At 37.6% G+C, this 17,911-nt stretch overlaps 1 protein-coding gene across 4 annotated transcripts in view; it reads left to right on the top strand.

The window, feature by feature from the left end:
- Positions 1-17,911, top strand: part of RECK (reversion inducing cysteine rich protein with kazal motifs) — a 65,163-nt gene that overhangs the window by 41,953 nt on the left and 5,299 nt on the right. For all 4 annotated transcript variants that reach the window (XM_082044844.1, XM_082044843.1, XM_082044842.1 and 1 more), the window contains 6 exons: positions 1,065-1,256; positions 9,998-10,120; positions 10,648-10,819; positions 12,833-13,025; positions 15,355-15,565; positions 16,866-16,939. In XM_082044844.1, the coding sequence (XP_081900970.1) occupies positions 1,065-1,256; positions 9,998-10,120; positions 10,648-10,819; positions 12,833-13,025; positions 15,355-15,565; positions 16,866-16,939 (965 nt within the window). The remainder of the gene's footprint in view (positions 1-1,064; positions 1,257-9,997; positions 10,121-10,647; positions 10,820-12,832; positions 13,026-15,354; positions 15,566-16,865; positions 16,940-17,911) is intronic.

The raw sequence follows: 17,911 nt of genomic DNA, 5'->3' as shown, positions 1-17,911 counted from the left end.
GTGTTGAGAGAGACTGAGCGAGAGAGAGCTGATTTTTAAACTGAATTGCATGAAGCAGCCTCCTTTCCAGAGGAAGTCATAGAGAACATTCCCTAGCTGTCTCACATCAGTTCCCTGAACCCCTTTTGTTCCAGCAGTTCTGCAGCTGATTGACGGTTTCTCCAGTGATTTTTTTAATTACAAACAGGAAAACTGGGTTTTGCATCACTTGTATATCTGCTACACTTCTGTTCTTCTAAAACTGAGGATAGATTTTTTCTGAGCCTAGGGACATCATTTTGTTAATGTTTCTATGACGCTTACAAAATAATTTTGTTATTACTAGAGAGGTTGTATTGTCTTCACTTGCTGCAAAAGTCATTCAAAGTGATCTGAAAACCAGAGCTTTTGAAGAGTTGTTTACTTCCGTTAAAGGTTGGAAGGTGACTTTTATGTTTGAATTCAGTCTTTTTATTGGTTGAAACTTTTGGGGGATTTATTGCTATTCATCACTCTAGGGTCATTATAATCTATTATTGTTTTCTTGCAATTTTTAAAACCATTTTTCTTCATTTCCATTAATTATTTTTTTTAATCCAGCTTTCCTGCCTTTTTTCCTTTTCTTCTCTCATCACATCTACCAATAAGAGTCCTTCAGTGTTCACATGAGAGGTACAAGTAGTGAAGGAAGACACAATAAAATATGTGAGAGGGGGGGAAAGGGTTGTCAGACCCTTTAATACAGTTTGTGTATTGGAGAGATTGAAGCGTATGTGGTATTTTCTTATATCACATAGGTTTCGTACTCCCACAGAACTGTGGAAAATGAGATTACTTGAGTAATGTTGGAATTACCAGTCTTCTCTGAAGTGAAATTTCTACAGGTACACTGTTTTGAGCAAATATCTTCTGTTTCTGCTACTTGCTGTCTCTATGAAATGAGTGAATTTGTCTAAAGGGCGAGAGCAAGGCCACGTAAGGAACACCTTAGCTTTTTCACAAGTTAAAAAGTAGTAGTTATTTTTGGTAGCGGCACTTGCCAAAGTATTTACTAAATATAAGCTAAATTTTTTCCTTGTATACAGGCTGCAAACTGGGAGAAGCCTCAGATTTTGTTGTCCGTCAAGGTACACTTATTCAGGTTCCATCCTCAGCTGGTGGTGATGTTGGTTGTTACAAGATTTGTACCTGTGGACACAGTGGATTGCTAGAAAACTGCATGGAAATGCGTTGTGTTGACCTCCAAAAATCATGCATTGTTGGTGGACAAAGAAAAAGTAAGTATTAGAACAGTAATTATATCTTTACACAGCACCTGTTCCTTAATTAATTAATTTTGAGATACATATGAAGACCCAGAGGATCTGAATGCGGAGAGTATCAGAAAATGCAAAAAGTTAATGTTTGCATCCCTATATATAATACTTGTTTAATTCTTATATATGCTGGAGGGTTCCATTATTTAAATCAACACTGAGCTGTGTCTGACTCAACCAATGAAAGTCCTGTGTGAAGCATGTACTTAGGTAGCTTCCTTTCTGGGAGAAGAACTTGTGGATGCAAGATTTTCTTGCAGCTCTTTGTTATTTGGTCCTCTCTACCCTAGTGTTATTAATAGGCTTCGTCACATAAATACTTGCATTTGTTTTTTGGATCACATATAAATTATGTTGAACACAACAGCCACTCCATATATCCTGGAGACTCCTCTAGTGACCTCCCTTCATTATCCATTTTTTCTGTTTCACGGTTATTTATCCGTGTGAGCACTTTTTTACCTATCCTTTTTTTTTTTTCTTGAAAGCCTATGTTAAAGAGCAATTAAATGTCTGTTGAGTACTGAAGTGTATCAATCTGATTTTCTGTTGTCCACATACTTATTGACTCCTTCAGATAATCTTAATATTTGTTTTGTCACTTGCACAAAAGCTGTTATTCCTTCTGATACCGAAAAGTCAGCAAAAAAGACTCTTTAACACTGTTTTCAAAGTGTTAAAAAGCAGGCACTTTTATTACAGCACACTGGACGCTCGGAGGACTTCACCTCTAATTGAGCGTGCACTTGATTTGCACTTCTTGGTATTACATATACCTATTTGTTGCTTTCCATGCGAGAGACAGAACCTGACACACCAATATGATGTTCAGAGTTCAACTTCATTGTCTGACCGCGCTAGCTTTATACCAAAAGCTGCCCTGTCCACGCACCTTGCAATAATATGATTGGTTACAGCACGCACTATACAGTGACATGATTGGCTGCATGCACTGTTCACGTGCTCTGCACGCGCGTGTTGGCAATTGCTCATTGGCTGGTACCTCTGATAGGATTCCTTCCGTCTCTTTTGTCTCTGGCTTCACCTTCTAGCCAGGCTGGCGACAACCCCATCCCCCCAGGATGAGCCCTGTCACTACATCTCCCCCTCTTTCATTTAATATAATGTTAACAACACACCGTATCATGCTTTGAAGACAGTGCAAAATACAGGGTAAGAACATTAAAGCAAATACAATTACAGTTAACAAGAACAGACCTGTTTTCAATATTCCTTTTAACCAAGCAAAGCATCCAACCCAAAAAACCCAACATCTTCTGTTATTTTCATATTCTGCAAATCTTTTATCTTTTTATGTATAGATTCTGAATGGACTTTTAGGTTCAAACAACACATACAATCAAACTCTTCACAACAGTGGCCATGGGCCAATAACAAAAAATTGATCGCTGCTCTGTTTTGCAAAGTGGTATGGTCAACACTGGCTACATCCATTGCTAAAGGCAATAACACATCTGAGGTTAAAGGTCGTCATCATTGCAATCGGTTTCTTCTCTGTTAGCTAGGCAAGGCCTCACCTACTTCGCGGGGATCCACAAATTTTTATGGTTACCTGTAGAAACACAAGCATATCCCCTTCCCCAGGTTATTAATGACATAGGACCTACCCATTGTTGTGTTATCGGATTAAACACACTAACCTTAGGTACATTTTTGGAAAAATCTTTGACATTTTTGATATGGTGCATAACAACAGGTTCCATTTCAGTCTCACTTTTAGGATTAAGCCAGTTCAGCAGATACCTCTTCTGGACCCACACTAATTACCCCTTTTTTTTTCAAAACAGACAAAAGGTTTTTCAAGGTGTGGTGTGCATGCTCAATAATTGCCTGGCCAGTAGAATTATAAGGGACTCCGAACAGGCATTGTACCTTCCACTGGATGAGGAAGGTTGCAAGCGTGTCAGAACGGTATGCGGGACCATTATTTATTTTGATCTGTGTAGGAACTCCCATGACAGCAAAAGCTTGTAATAAATGACGTTTTACCGCTTTTGCATTTGCTGAGGTCAAAGCTGTAGCCCACAGCAGTCCTGAACAGGTATCTATGGACACATGAATGTACTTTTGTCAGCCAAACGGTGCAAATTCAGTAATATCAGTCTGCCATAACTGGCCTGGCTGCAAGCCCCGAGGATTTACTCCCTTTTGTTGCAGAGGCACTATGCGAGCACAATCAGGACAAGCTGCGCTAATGGATCGAGCTTGTTCCTTGGTAAGTGCAAACTGTTTTTGGAGCAATGCTGAGGATTGATGGAAGAACTCGTGAGCTTGTCTGGCTTGTTTGAAAGGAGATAGATACATGTGTTACTGCCACGAGTTTGTCTATAATGTTTCCCTCAGCTAGCCCACCCGGTAGGTTAGAGTGGCTTTTTATATGCATTATAAATACTGGCGCTGTCCTATAATCTAACACATTCCACAAATCTAATAATGCCTCAAACAACAAGGAGTTGGAAACTCGCTGCAAAAGCGCTCCATGTATTCTTTGTACAACTCCCACAACATAAAGAGAATCTACTACCAGATTAATTGAGCAGTTATGCCATTTTTGTAATGCCGCTATCGCTGCTTGCAACTCTAAAATTTGAACTGATCCTTCAGCTACAACAATCTCTGAATGCCACTGACCATTCTCAAACCATACAAAACCTCCTTTGCATGAGCGACTACTTGCATCCGTGAAAATGGTTATCGCATCTAGTGGGTGCTCACTAGCAATTGACATAGGCTCCAAGGGGAGGTTGGTTTTAAATATGGGATGCGGTGGATAATGATTGTCCACTTGCACAGGAATCCGGGTAAGAGCTAAGGCAAGATCGTCATGTTTGAGAAGGATCTGTTCAAACAGATTGAGAGAAGATGGGGATCACAATTTTGGCAATATATGACCCAGACAAGGTCAGATATCAGTTTCGTCCTTTCACTACCACTTGGGCAATGGCTTTCCACCTCTGAATGATGGTTTTTTGGTTTTGATTGTTTAGAAATACCCATTCTAATACTAACAATGGATCCTTTTCTTCTGTACTCCACTGGGCCAAAAGTCCTGCCACCTCCTTATTGGTATTATAGATATAAAGAGAACAGGCAATTCTGATACTATCCGCTGAGCAGTATTCTGTGAAATTTTTCTTGCAATTTGCTCAAGTGCTTTTTGTGCTTCTGGTGTAAGGCACCGTGGTTCTTGGGGGTCTCGTCCCCCGCAGAGGAGACAAAACAATGGTTGCAAATCTGTATTTGTAATTCCCACAACATTTCTTATCCACTGCAAGTCCCCTATCAATTTCATTGCGTCGCAAAGGGTTGCTACCTTTGCTTTCAAAGTAAGCTTCTGAGGTCTAATCGTGGCCTGGGTTAGCTCATATCCTAAATATTTCCATGGTGCAGTTCGCTGCACCTTTTCTGGTGCCACAACCAGACCCCACTGACCTAATTGCTTCATCAACTGAATTATTGTATCCTCACTAATTTCCTTTTTATTACACAAAAGGATATCATCCATATAATGATAGATGATCATCTGAGGGTGTTGTTGCCTAAATGACTTTAAAGCCAAATCTACATACCATTGACAAATAGCAGGAGAATTTTTCATTCCCTGAGGCAACACTACCCAATGATATCTTTTTGTGGGAGCTTGATGATTAAGCACTGGAACAGTAAAGGCAAACTTTTCACAATCCTTTGGGTGTAATGGGATCGTGAAAAAACAATCCTTCAAATCAATAACAATTATATCCCAATCTTTTGGAAGCATGGTCGGAAGACCTGGTTGCAGTGCCCCCATATCTTTCATTACTGCATTAACTGCTCTAAGGTCTTGTAACAAACGCCACTTCCTGGCCAAATCTTTCCCCACAGCAGCTTTCGCCTCTGGAGTCAGGTTAGGAGAAGCATCTATAGCTTCTTTTAAACGGTCCACAAACTTCATATAGGGTTCCCCAGGATCCTGCTTTATTGTAGAACAGGGTGGCACAGGGTACCTATATTGGGTAATTCTTTCACTGCCACCAAGGCAAGCCCTTGCATTTGCTGTAAAATCCTTGGATGAAGCGCTGCCTGAGTGGCACCATCCACATATTGTCCACGACCCAGTAATTGGTCCATGCTAGCTAATTGTAATGGATCATCAGCTGATAAATGAACATTTTCTAATACGGCCAATTGCACCTTCCGCTGACACTTGTCTAAGAACATCAGATACCCCCTTGGGGGAAGTAATAACTCCATCAATGCCCGAATATCCGTCGGAGTTAGTACTTGCCCCTTAAAAAATGAATTGGTAGCTGCATCACATGCTTATTATGCATACCATATTGCATTACTGCACTCTGCAACTGCTTAACTGTTTTTCAATCAAAGGGAGACCACTGCCTTTGTCCTCTATTATCTATATGCACTGGCATTGCTGTAATTCTGCCAGGTAACATAATCCCGTCAATGGTTGCATCCCTGATTACCCATTGCCAGCATTATATGCCCCTGCATTATATGAGTGATCTTGAGGAATATCTCTGCCCTGATGTACAGGGGCAGCACACGAGTTGTCATATACTGTCACTACTATACAATTCCCCTGTATTTCCCTGTGGATCAGTGAGTCGACGCATATTCACGAACCGATCTGCTGACCCAGTCTCTAGCCCTTTTCCGTATCATGTTCGCAAATATTCATCTGCTTCCCTTATTGACCACATCCCATCTTCTACACATTGCTTTGCCCATTTTTGTATTCGCTCCTTTTTTATTCGGAGCTCCTCAGGAGTGAGGTCCAATTCCACCCCCTCCCATTCCTGTTTTGCCCGTTTTTCACATTCCCTGCCAGTTGCCTCCAACCTGTCCTTAATGGCATCTGATGCCTTTTTTTATGCAATTAACCATGAAGTTTTACTTCTACCACCATCTAGCCGCTTCATTGCTTTTAACACTTCTTGCATCTGTATCTCCTGCTGTCTGAGCAAGTCCTTCAAGCTCTGCATGTGTCTCTCCTGGAAATCAGGGTGATTTTGTTGTCCATTGCGGTACTCCATCGAGTCCTCTGGCAGAGGCACGTCAGCTGGATTAACTTGTCCTGCCTTATTGAAACTTGCTGGTTGCTGCCCTTCGTGTCAGAGGCAGGAAATGGCTCAAAAGCCGCAGACGGTATAAGCGACTTGCTGCCTCCCCAAAACTCCAAGTCTGATACGGGCCATACCACTGGCATTGACTTTTCAGAGTTCTCAGAGGAGGGGCAGCTCGCGGCGGGCAGCTCTGGGGGAACGGCACTAACTTCCGGCTCCCCTGAGACTTCCTCCATCAGCAGCCTGATCTCCCGCCACGGTCCAGCGAGGTCGCAAGCCTCGCGCCTCCCCCTTGTGACAGCCTCCCATAGTTCAGTCCCTATCTCCTCCCATGTATCGGGAGAAAAAAACTCGTCCGAAGCTCAAACACACCGCTTCCGTTTTTCAAAACGCAGGAGGCATTTCACCCTGTCTCTCTCTAAGTATCTTCCTGTTCGTTCAGCCAGCTACAGAATATTTTTCACTCTTTCTTTTTCTTCCACGATGCCGTGTTTCCCACGCTGGCTGATTCCCCGTAGGCCTACTTTCCGCTTTTCTTCGAGCGCCTGGCTTACCTTCACCAGCCCGGCGGCCCTCTCGTGTCTTCAGTTCCGGTGATCATCTTCGATACGAAGTATCATGTCGTGGTCTCCAAAATGTTGCTTTCCATGTGAGAGATGGAACCTGACACACTAGTATGATGTTCACAGAGTTCAACTTTATTGTCCGACCGAGCTAGCTTTATACCAAAAGCCGCCCTGTCCACGTGCCTTGCAATAATATGATTGGTTGCAGCACGCACTATACAGCAACGTCATTGGCTGCATGCACTGTCCATGCGTTCTGCACGCGTGTGTCGCCAATTGCTCATTGGCTGGTACCTTCTTATAGGATTCCTTTTGTCTCTTTTGTTTCTGACTTCACCTTCTAGGCAGACTGGTGACAACCCCATCCCCCCAGGATGAGCCCTATCACTACACCTATTGCATATTCATTTGTTTCTAATGCTTAGTTAATGCATTAAACATAAATTATTTACATAGCCCCACCCTTTGCCAGAAGTCCATCTTTAGTATTCAAGAGTCTTCATCAGGGGTCTCTAGTGGTCCCTGGAGGTCTTTGCAGCCTTGTGCCCCCTCCCCCAGTGTCAGCTTCTTGACCTAATTTCTTGAGCACACATATTGTCATTTTGTGCTGCTACTTAGCAAAAGTCACGTAGCTCTTTCTTCATTTAGTGGAACACTTTACCAGCTTGTAAGCCAAGGACATCCCGCTTGGCTTCATGTCCAGTCTCTATAGAGCCATTGTGTCTCTGTTAGGTTTCTGTTACATTATGCCTACTATTGCTACATTAGGTTTAGTCATGCTACATTATGCGTAAGGGTTTCTAAAAATTTTTGTTCCTCTTATCACTTCCCCCAATGTATCATATTTAGGTATGTGTCCATGGATGCATAGTTTTATACTTTTACTCCATTTGTGTTTTACAAAATTAAGTTTAGCCATCTTTATTATTCACAGAACATTTTTTATAAGTGTATCTATTTTAACCAATTGCATTGGTGTCCAAACACTAGGAAAGTTTAAAGCAAGAGCTTATAAATAAGTTTGCTTATATTAGCAGGTTTTTCACACTTGTTTTCATTTGGAGATTTTTGGTAAATGTTTCTGATCTTGCAGAGACTTTAGCATTCATCTGTCCAAGAGCTGCTTCTGAGGCAGGTTCTCTAACACATTGCCTGTCCAAAGAAACTTGCACTTTTTCAGATTACTGAAGAAAGTAATCAGAAATATGTCTGAAGTTTTATTTGTGTTTTATTTTTGCACAGAGTACAGCTGTCACTTGTTGTGGTAACTGTAACAACAGTATGTGTAATTGGTAGGTATTCTGTATTCAGTAAGTGCTGGCCATTTAAAAACAACAAACCACAAACAAACATTAAAACCCTACAAAACCAAAAGCAGACAGCTTAATCTCTTCTGCCATAATTACTCACTGTGTGTGTGCTGAGCAAAACTCTTGGTATTATAAAATAAAATATAAAAATTACTAATTTCCAAATTTGTTAGATGATGTATCAAAAACATAAAAAATTTACAGTAACCATATTAACTTTTTGTAGTTACTATACTTAATCTATATGTCAGTTGCAAAAAGCCAGGGTTTAAGTCATAAAATCTGAACTGCGGTTTTTAAAACCATAGTCTATAGCCCTGAATGCTTTACCTGATGCTAGGGATTTTTGTGTTGTGAATCAACTCCAATTATGACATGACTACTGATGAAGAGGACAGTGTGCTGTGTGCACTCTTTGACAGTGCTAACCTTGCAAAGTTTTCAAGTCAGTTACTCTTTACTTTGAAGAATCACCTAAGAGATTGTGTGTTTGGCATTACCTTCAATTCTTGGAAACTTTTCTTCTTCCCTCCTGACAAATTCCTCCTTCCTTGGGTTAAGCAGAGCTTTTTGTGCTACAGAGGATTTCTCTTTTATCCCCTCTTGTTCTGCCATCATTTGTCTTGTATTTCTTCTGAAATACTCAGATGCTGAGGATTTTCCTTGTACCCCTGTAATATTTTAAAAAATTTCTAATCCTTAATATCAACCCTTTGAAAAGAGATTTAATAACTGACCCTGGTTATGGATAGATTGGCTGTCACCAACATGAACTGTTTTTACAGAAAACATACAACACAGTGACAGGCAGTCATACATACAGTTTATGAAACCAAGCTGTAACTGTTAAATTGAAGAAACATTCCCAAAGTTTGCAATTTGATTCTTCAGTTCGGGAGTGAAAATGTTTTTGACTTATAAAATGCAAAAATTAGGCAGATTGCTCCATCCTCAAAAAGCAGCTGTGCTGGTATCCATTGCATTATTACAGGCTCCTTTCTGAACACTAGTGGATAAACACAGACTTCTGTATTTGTGGGTCTCTTGTGCTGAATCTAGGTCTGGGTTTCTCTTCAGCTTTGCTACAAGATTTCTTGTTCCTGGCTTTGGATAAAGCTGCGTTGTAAGTTGTACTGCTTGTTGAGGCTGAAATTAGGACTATAATGGATGTGACAAAACAATAAAGACTGGAATGAAGCACTGGCACTTTTTATGTCCCAACAAAAAGTACACACAAAGGGAAGAAATGAGCACCACAGAGGAGTTTTCCATTGCGTATGAGACTATGGCTGAAGGTCTAGTAGTCTAATAATGTAGAATAATGGAGAATAATGTATCTTACAAAAGCTTTAGCTTTAAAAATATGGTGCTTGCTAGCCAGAATTTATAGAAGTACTATGTACTGTGCTACCACTTCTTGTGTTTTCTGAGTGTATTTCCTTTTGCAGCTTTAAATTGTTCTTAAAAAAAACCAAAAAGTAACTTATACAGGCTTTGAAAGGATAAAGTGCTTGTTTACTTGTTTAACTAGTTAATCAAAAACATGTGAACAGACTTCAAGTGAATAAAGCAAAACTTGAAATCTAACAAAAGGCAACAATTTCAATGGGAAAAGACACTGAATAAGGGAACTTAGAGAAACAATATTGAAAATATAATATCTGTGTCATACATAAGAGTATATAGTCTTCTGGTATATTTACATTAATTTCATGCATTTACTTAATTTCTTTTATTTTAAGGTCATGGAACGTCCTTTAATATCGATTGTAATGTCTGTTCATGTTTTGCTGGAAACTTGATATGTTCTACACGTCAGTGTCTAACTGAGCATAGTTCAGAAGATGAACGTCGGAAGTTTACAGGTAACTCTCCAAACTATGGAAACTGTAAGCTTAATATTCTTAGAATGAGGATTAGCTTCTAAATTCTCTCTACAGTATTAATGGAAAACACCTGATCATTTGTTATTAATATGTCCTTTTAACTATTTTTCCCATGTCCAACCTGCACTTCAGGAAAAAGACCTTTAAAAAAAATTAGTACTGAAAAATAAAACCTCATGTATGTAATATGTAAAATGTATGTAATATTTAAAAATAGGTAGAGACAGGGTAATGCCACTGGGAACAAGAGATAAGGGGTTTAGGGAAAAAATGTAGGTAGCTGAGTAGAATTAGCAAAAAGGCAGGACACAGATTTTCCTTCCTACTACTTGTAAGTGCATACATGCTCTGGCATTGCTAAATTACAAGGAGGGAGGGAGTTGCTGAAGATATGGCACATCTTTGCATTTGCTGGACGGTAAAAATATCTTAGTGATCACTTGTGTATCTTCTGTCATGTAAAATAAGTGTGCACCAAATCCCTGTTTTGTGTGTTGCTTTTACAGGTTTGCCATGTAACTGTGTAGATCAGTTTGTACCAGTATGTGGTCAAAATGGACGCACATATCCAAGCGCATGCATAGCTCGTTGTGTTGGGCTCCAGGACAATCAATTTGAATTTGGATCATGCATTTCCAAGGATCCTTGTAACCCTAACCTTTGTAAGAAAAATCAGAGGTAAAAGTAGAATATGTTTTTAAGCTTTTCTTTAGCATCATATACTCATGAAGCAGATTTAGTTTTTCTTTGAATGTGTTATATATCGTAATTACATTCTACTTTTGGGGTACTTTAATAAATGTAACTGTTCGAAGTAACTATATTTTATTTACCATAGTTAGTAATGGACTGTAATAACTGCCAGTTCTTCATTCTATTTACATAGTGGTTTTTTAAGTTCATGCAGAGCTCAGTTTTAGCAGTAAAAGACAACTGATGTATACTTTCAAAAATGGGAGAATCAAATTATGTTGAAATGGCAATAAGTGTCTTCTTACTACTTTTTTTCATACCTTCTTCTAGGAGTTAAAAAAAAAAAAACCAAACACCAAAGCACCTGGATCCAAGACTTGTATTCACTCCTGCTTATTCATTCAATAATATGTGCTTTTTTATGTCTAAAATAGGAAAATACTGATCCCTCTGGAAGACTTGAATTTATCTTAATTGATATCTTTTGAAAACCATGTCTGTACAATGTCTGTTTTTCAATGTCAGGAAAAACAAAATCTGTACAGATAAACATATTAAAACAAAAATATGCTGCATAGTAGTGCCAGGGGAAAAGAAAATCTGACCTTTCTTACAGAAAACAAAGTCTGTGGCTCATAATATTGGGCTCTGTCTTCAATTTTCTCAGTTTTGTGCAATACTGCAATCTCCTTTGAATTTGTATTTGAAAGAAAGCCACCATAAGAAGTTGTGTAATACCAGGCTTTCATGAAAACTTATTATAGCAATTTTTTTTTCCATTTTCTGTACTTTAAACTTGATGCAGAAAACTGCAATGAAAAAATTGTAGTTTTGTAGCTGTAATAGCTATTATGGCATTGAAAACTGGAATTTCAAAGCTGCATTGTGGCTATACACTTTTTGCCTTTTATATTTTTAATTTGGAACATATAGAGAGATTTTTCAGTTTTACAGAATAACCATTATGGTTAGAGCCTCAGCTCTATGTCCTCAGTTCCAGTACAGGCCTGATAATGTAGCATAAACTAAACATGCCCATTTTAAAAGATCTCTGAAGTGCTTAGAATCTGTTTAAGATCTTATAGTACACTTGTAAAGTGTTTAAATCTCAGAATTTCTGAGTCTTCCCTAATATAAAATGAAAATGTGTAATGCATAGGACAGTGGTGCTGAGAGAGAATAAGAATTGTACGTAATCCGGTGGCAACTTTGTTGTCATCTGTAGAAGGAGGAGATTGTTAAAAAAGCCATTTGACCTTTCATCAGTCTGTTCATCAAACTCTATGGGCTGGCATTTCTCTAGCAGAGGGATGTCTTGCAGGGCATTTAGCAAACGTTTTGCAGGTAACACCATGGAAGGTACATATTTAATATAAAGGCAAAAAAAATTCTGCTGTGTACTGCTGCTCTTATCTGTGAAGGCTTAAGAGGGATGACATGCCAAAAAAGGAAAATCTTTCAATGCTAGATTTTTCTACTTGTTTGCAGTAATCCCTAAGACTGGATGTGATATACTGAACCTACAAAGCTAGAATCCCATTAGATACTTGTAGTTGACACCATATAATCCTGTAAGTCTTGTTGTCACTACCTTCTCAAGGAAGGGTGAGGCTAGACCTCTGCAATGTAATCTTTTTCTCTTGCAATTCACTGTTTTCATGTTTTTGTTTTCTTTAAATGCATTTACAAAATGAAGCTTGGAAGTAGGTAAGAAGTTTATCCAAGCCTTTTTCGAAAAATCCATTGAAAAATTCTTGGTAAAAGATTTGTTTTAGTAGAAAGTGTAGTTATATTCACATACATTGACTGAACGTGATATGAACCAGTTTCAGGTTTGTGATGAGACCTGAAATGTGCTATTCAGAATGTTTTATTGCATGTATTTCCTGCAGGTCTGCTGAACCATAGTTAGATTTCATTGAAAATATTTTCCCTGAAAATTTTGAGACATAAAAAAAGTCCTATGACATGATATGAAATTTTCATTACTTTATGCAGGTGCATACCAAAGAAACAAGTTTGCTTGACTAGTTTTGGAAAATTCGAATGTAGCCAGCATGAATGTGTGCCAAGGCAGTTAAATTGTGACCAGACTCGGGATCCCGTTTGTGACACAGACAATGTGGAATACAGTAACTTGTGTACTTTGTACCAAAAAGGGAAAAGTTTAGCATATCGAGGAGCATGCCAGGTAGGAAGTTGTTCTTACAATAAGTGTCAAATCTTCTTTGTTCTTTAATTTTCAACTTTGCAATACTCTGGTTTTTATAGCTTACAAAATGTTTTCATTGGAAGTAATCCTTTAAAAATGTAATTTTCACTAGGATAAAAAGTACTCTCACAAAATTATACTTACGATTTTGTCAAGTGTTTCTCTGCTTTAGTTAACAGTTGTCTCAAAATCATTCAAAAGCTTTACTTATGCTTTCTTGGTGATGATACTCTGGTATTTATATTAAGTCTTCTTATATTTTTCACTATTAAAGCTTGCACTGAGGCATGTTTGCAGTAGTTAGTGTGGTTTCTTGGTTAGTTAAATGCTCTTTTTCACCAGTTTGAACTTGTTTTAAATAAAAATTAATGCCTGGTTGTGGTCGTATAAAGTTTTGTGTGATTGTGCCCCAGTTTTACCAAGTTCATTGTTCAGGATCTATTTACACCTCAGTTTTGTTAGAGACCAGTCAGTCTGTAAAATTTTCTTCAGGGAGTCTGGATTGGATAAATCTTCATATTGATCCCTAAGAAAGATTAGGATTAGGTTTAGTTCTTCCATCCCACTCCTCCCTATGTTGTTGGGAGACAAGCTGTTTCTGTCACTTTAAAGAAAAGTCAGAAGCTACTCTTTTCAAAGTTTCTGGCTTTACCATTGATAGGCTCTTCATCTTCAGCTTTTCTGCAAATGATGAAGATTGATTTGAGACTTTCTCTTGGTCTCAACTGATGAATATTCTTAGACATACAGGACATTTTATCAGGGTTTTTCTCTACTATATTATAAATGCTGTTGCTCTTTTAACCCACTTCCAGTTTCTGCCTTTCTGTCTTTATACTGTCTTTTTCTTGCCCTTTTTCAGCAGCTTCGTTAAGTACAGATAATTCTTCTCATTGCACATCAGATATTTCATGAGATACTCGGAGAATGTTCAGCCCTTGAACAGTAAGGATCAGAGGAGTATTGCATGGCTGTTTTTTTTTTCTCCAGCAGTTATATGTCTAGTTGTATCCATGTTCACAAAGGCTTTGACACTGGTAGCTTTAAGTTTTCACTCTTCTTTTTATAAGAAAGATGATTGCAAGGTATGGAACTATTTGGTATACTCACATATACTTGTCCTCTGTCAGTTTTGTTGTTAGCTTAGGTGTGTAATATAGAAACTGTAATTGTCTTGCTCTTTTAGAGGATATACAGTGATCAAGTAGCTATAGTGACTTATTTGAAATATTAGTTAAATAAAATATTTAGACCTTAGCAAGACATTATGGAATGAATTATGTCATTTCACCAGACTTTGGACAAAAGTATTAGTGATCCCTTGTCTGCAAAGAGTCAGCAATATACGTGTGCAGGCAGAATAGGAAGAAACTGTATTGCAGTTTTATTTGATTTACACATGGGTTTGAATCAAATGATACGGTAGGTATGTTTTTTTCTGAGAGAAAATTGACACAATAAATATTTTATAGATATCTCAACAATAAATATATTTTTGTCAGAGAGGTATCTAGTAACGGATCTTATTATTTTGAAATAAATGTATACATTTATCTTCTCAAATAATGTGTTAGAAATAAATAAACTCATAGAACCATTTAGGTAGGAGAAGACCATTAAGGTCAGGTCCAACTGTAAACCTGACACTGCCAATTGCACCACTAAACCATGTCCCTAAGTGCCACATCTGCACATCTTTTAAATACTTCCGGGGGTGGTGACTCAACATGCACACACACACTAAATTTTAAGAACATAAAAATACACTGTGGTGAATTAATAAATAAATTATTAATAAGCCATCAAAGTATTAATAAATGAACGGTAAATAAATATTAATAAATGAACGGTAAATAAATATTATTAAATGAACGGTAAATAAAATTATTAGTAAATAATTTATTTACTAATAAATTCATTTGATTACTAAAGTAATATTTATTACATAATGAAATTACAGTAATCTTACATTTAAAAAATTTAATAAGTAAGTTAATTTGAATGACATGGTCATTTTATTTAAGCATTAGCAAGGAATGAAATTTGTTTCCCAAAACATGTCTTATTGTACATTTCCCAGATTCCATCTGACATTTTTCTGTCACCTTCTTTAAGTATTTATTCTTTGCATTTATTACCTATTCTTAAACCGGCAAGTTATTTACTCTAGATTTCCTACTTTTTTGAATGTTTGACAATATTATCAGCAAATTCCCATTAACTTTGATTTTCTTAATATTAAAACTACTCTGACATTTTGTCTGTAGCAGGGATAAATTAATCTTCGAAACATTTCTGTGTGTTTCAGCCATTTTGCAAATCAGTGGAACCTGTCTGTGGACATAACGGGGAAACCTACAGCAGTGTCTGTGCTGCCTATTCTGACCGCGTGGCTGTCGACTATTACGGCCCCTGCCAGGCTGTCGGTGTTCTCTCGGACTATGGCTTTCATACAGAGTGTGCCTTTGTTAAATGTCCCCAGCGTTCTGCTACAGGCTGCAAACCTGTTATTGCGCCAGGTATGTTAATTCTTTGTTAGAGTTGACTGCAGATAGGGGAGTCTCCAGGCCACGTGTATAAATAGGTGTCTATTTGGAACAAAACTTATGCTTTAAAATATTGTCTTTCATAATATCTTTGAAACATCTAAGAGAAAGGATGAAATAGAGATATTTCTTAGGGCTAGAATAAGCCAGTATCAGGACTCAGCCAAGCAATTCTGAAGCAGAAGTTGCCTTGGCTTCAGGAGTCTTAAGTCAGTCTTTAGAAACTTGCAGCTATGCCCATAGGCCTGGTTTAGGAGAAAGGAATGAGGTCTGTGGTGGCTAGGGTAGAATGTCACTGGGAATCAGATGGGTAAGTTTTTGGAAGTGGCAGCACAGATACCACACTGGAATTTTAAACTATTGTCAAAGTAGAGTTCCCAGAAGAGCAAAGATTGTATTTAATTAGAAGATAGAGTAAGATACCGTATGTATTTACAGTACTGTGAAAGAGGAAGACAGTAGGAATAGTTTTGCAGTTTTACTGTTCTGAACTGGTTTTTTATTGTTTTCACAAATACTTCATTTATGAAACAGTCAGTAACTAACCACAGGTAATACACAGAGCAAGGAAAGCTCAGTTTTTAAAAAGAAATGGTTTTACGTATTTTTCTCATTCACTGTTTTGAAAAGGGGTCTTTATGCTTTGGTATTACATTTAATATTGTAAAAGTCACTCAGTGAATATTAATTATATATAATAATTTGGGGAGTGTATTAAATATACAATCATAGGTAGAAAGTTGAAATATTAGCTTTTTGTGTTTTGAGATAGTGAGGAAAAACAGTAGAAATATGGCATGCTTTTGTGTTAAACATGAATCCGTCAGACAAAGTACTTTTTCCCTCCGTACTATATAAAGATTTTAAGCTCCAACATGGTATGGCTGCATAAATTGATGTTTGCAGTGTGCATAATTGCTTCTGTCATGTCTTAGCTATTTCAGCTCTTGAAATGGCATCATTTCTGTGGTTGTATATGCATGCATCTGTACAGAACTTGGCTTGCTGTACACAAAATGCCTGTAGTTTTTAGCTTACAATAATGTATCATCTTGAAACATATGAAAATCCATCTTGTTGCTTCATGTTGATAGTAGTAAATGTATACTTAAAGGTGACTGCTTTGCATTCTGCCATCAAATTGAAAGATTTACTTTGCCTTGGTAGTTTTGCTATTTTCTTTCTCTGTTTACATTCAACTTTTAACTTCTGCTTACTTGAAAAAGTGAAAAGACTATATGCTTTTGTGTCTGAGACTTTTTTATTCACATAGGAGCCTGCTGCCCACTATGTGCTGGAATGCTGAGAATCCTGTATGACAAAGACAAACTGGATGCTTTTGCAAGGGTAAATAGTTTAATCATGCCTTATGTTAAATGGTACATGGAAAATCCAAGTTACTGTATACTCTCTCCTGAAAAGTTAATACATTATAAAACCAATTAATTTTTAGTAGAGAGTGTGTGATTAGATTTTTTCCTTTATCCTGTTTATACTTTCCTCCATTTCTTAATAGCAGGTATAGAAATTGAAAGCAAAACAGAATTAAAGTAGGCACAATCACCTTCAGATTTGCAGTTTAACTGACTTGTAATAGTAAAAGACAAATTATATGGGAACTGCATCTATCTCATGCTAGTAATACAGTACATATTTGTTACTTTTGGTTAAGATTATTCTGCTAGCTCACTATTTCCTAATGTAGGTAACATAACTCTGACATTGTCTGATGTTTAAATTGGGCTGGATAACACTCTTTGGGTTATCTAGATAGTTGTCATAGATTTCATTGCTCATCAGCTGAAATGTTGGGTGTTAATTCAACATCTCTGTAAGTTAGATACCAGCATCCCTCATTGCTGCTCTTTGAAAAACTCGATGTAAGATGGATCTTCTGATGTTGATTGTCTATCACTGAACACAACTAACTAGGCCCAAACTCCCCATGTGGTGTATGAAAGGATTGCACTTCACTGACCCCTGCTTTTATGTTTCAGTACATGGAATAGAGCAGAATGCTTGATTTTGGGCATGACATCACAACAAAATACAGCGATCATGCCTAGTGAAACAAAACAGTTCATGTTTGCATCTACACATGATTTTTATTTTTTAAAATATCAAATAGAAATATAATTTGATCTAGGTGTTCCTGCTCTGGCAGGGGGATTGGACTAGATGGTCTCTCAAGGTCCCTTCCAATCTCTAACATTCTGTGATTCCCCTAAACAGTGTAAAACTACATTAACCTGTTTATATGTTTAGAAGTAGAGAGAATCAGCTATTATTGTAAAAATACAGAAAAAGTTAGCTTTAACA

This window comes from Streptopelia decaocto, assembly GCF_964273445.1.
Source record: "Streptopelia decaocto genome assembly, chromosome: 2".
Lineage (NCBI taxonomy): Eukaryota > Metazoa > Chordata > Aves > Columbiformes > Columbidae > Streptopelia > Streptopelia decaocto.
This window is presented reverse-complemented; position numbering and strand designations above follow the sequence as displayed.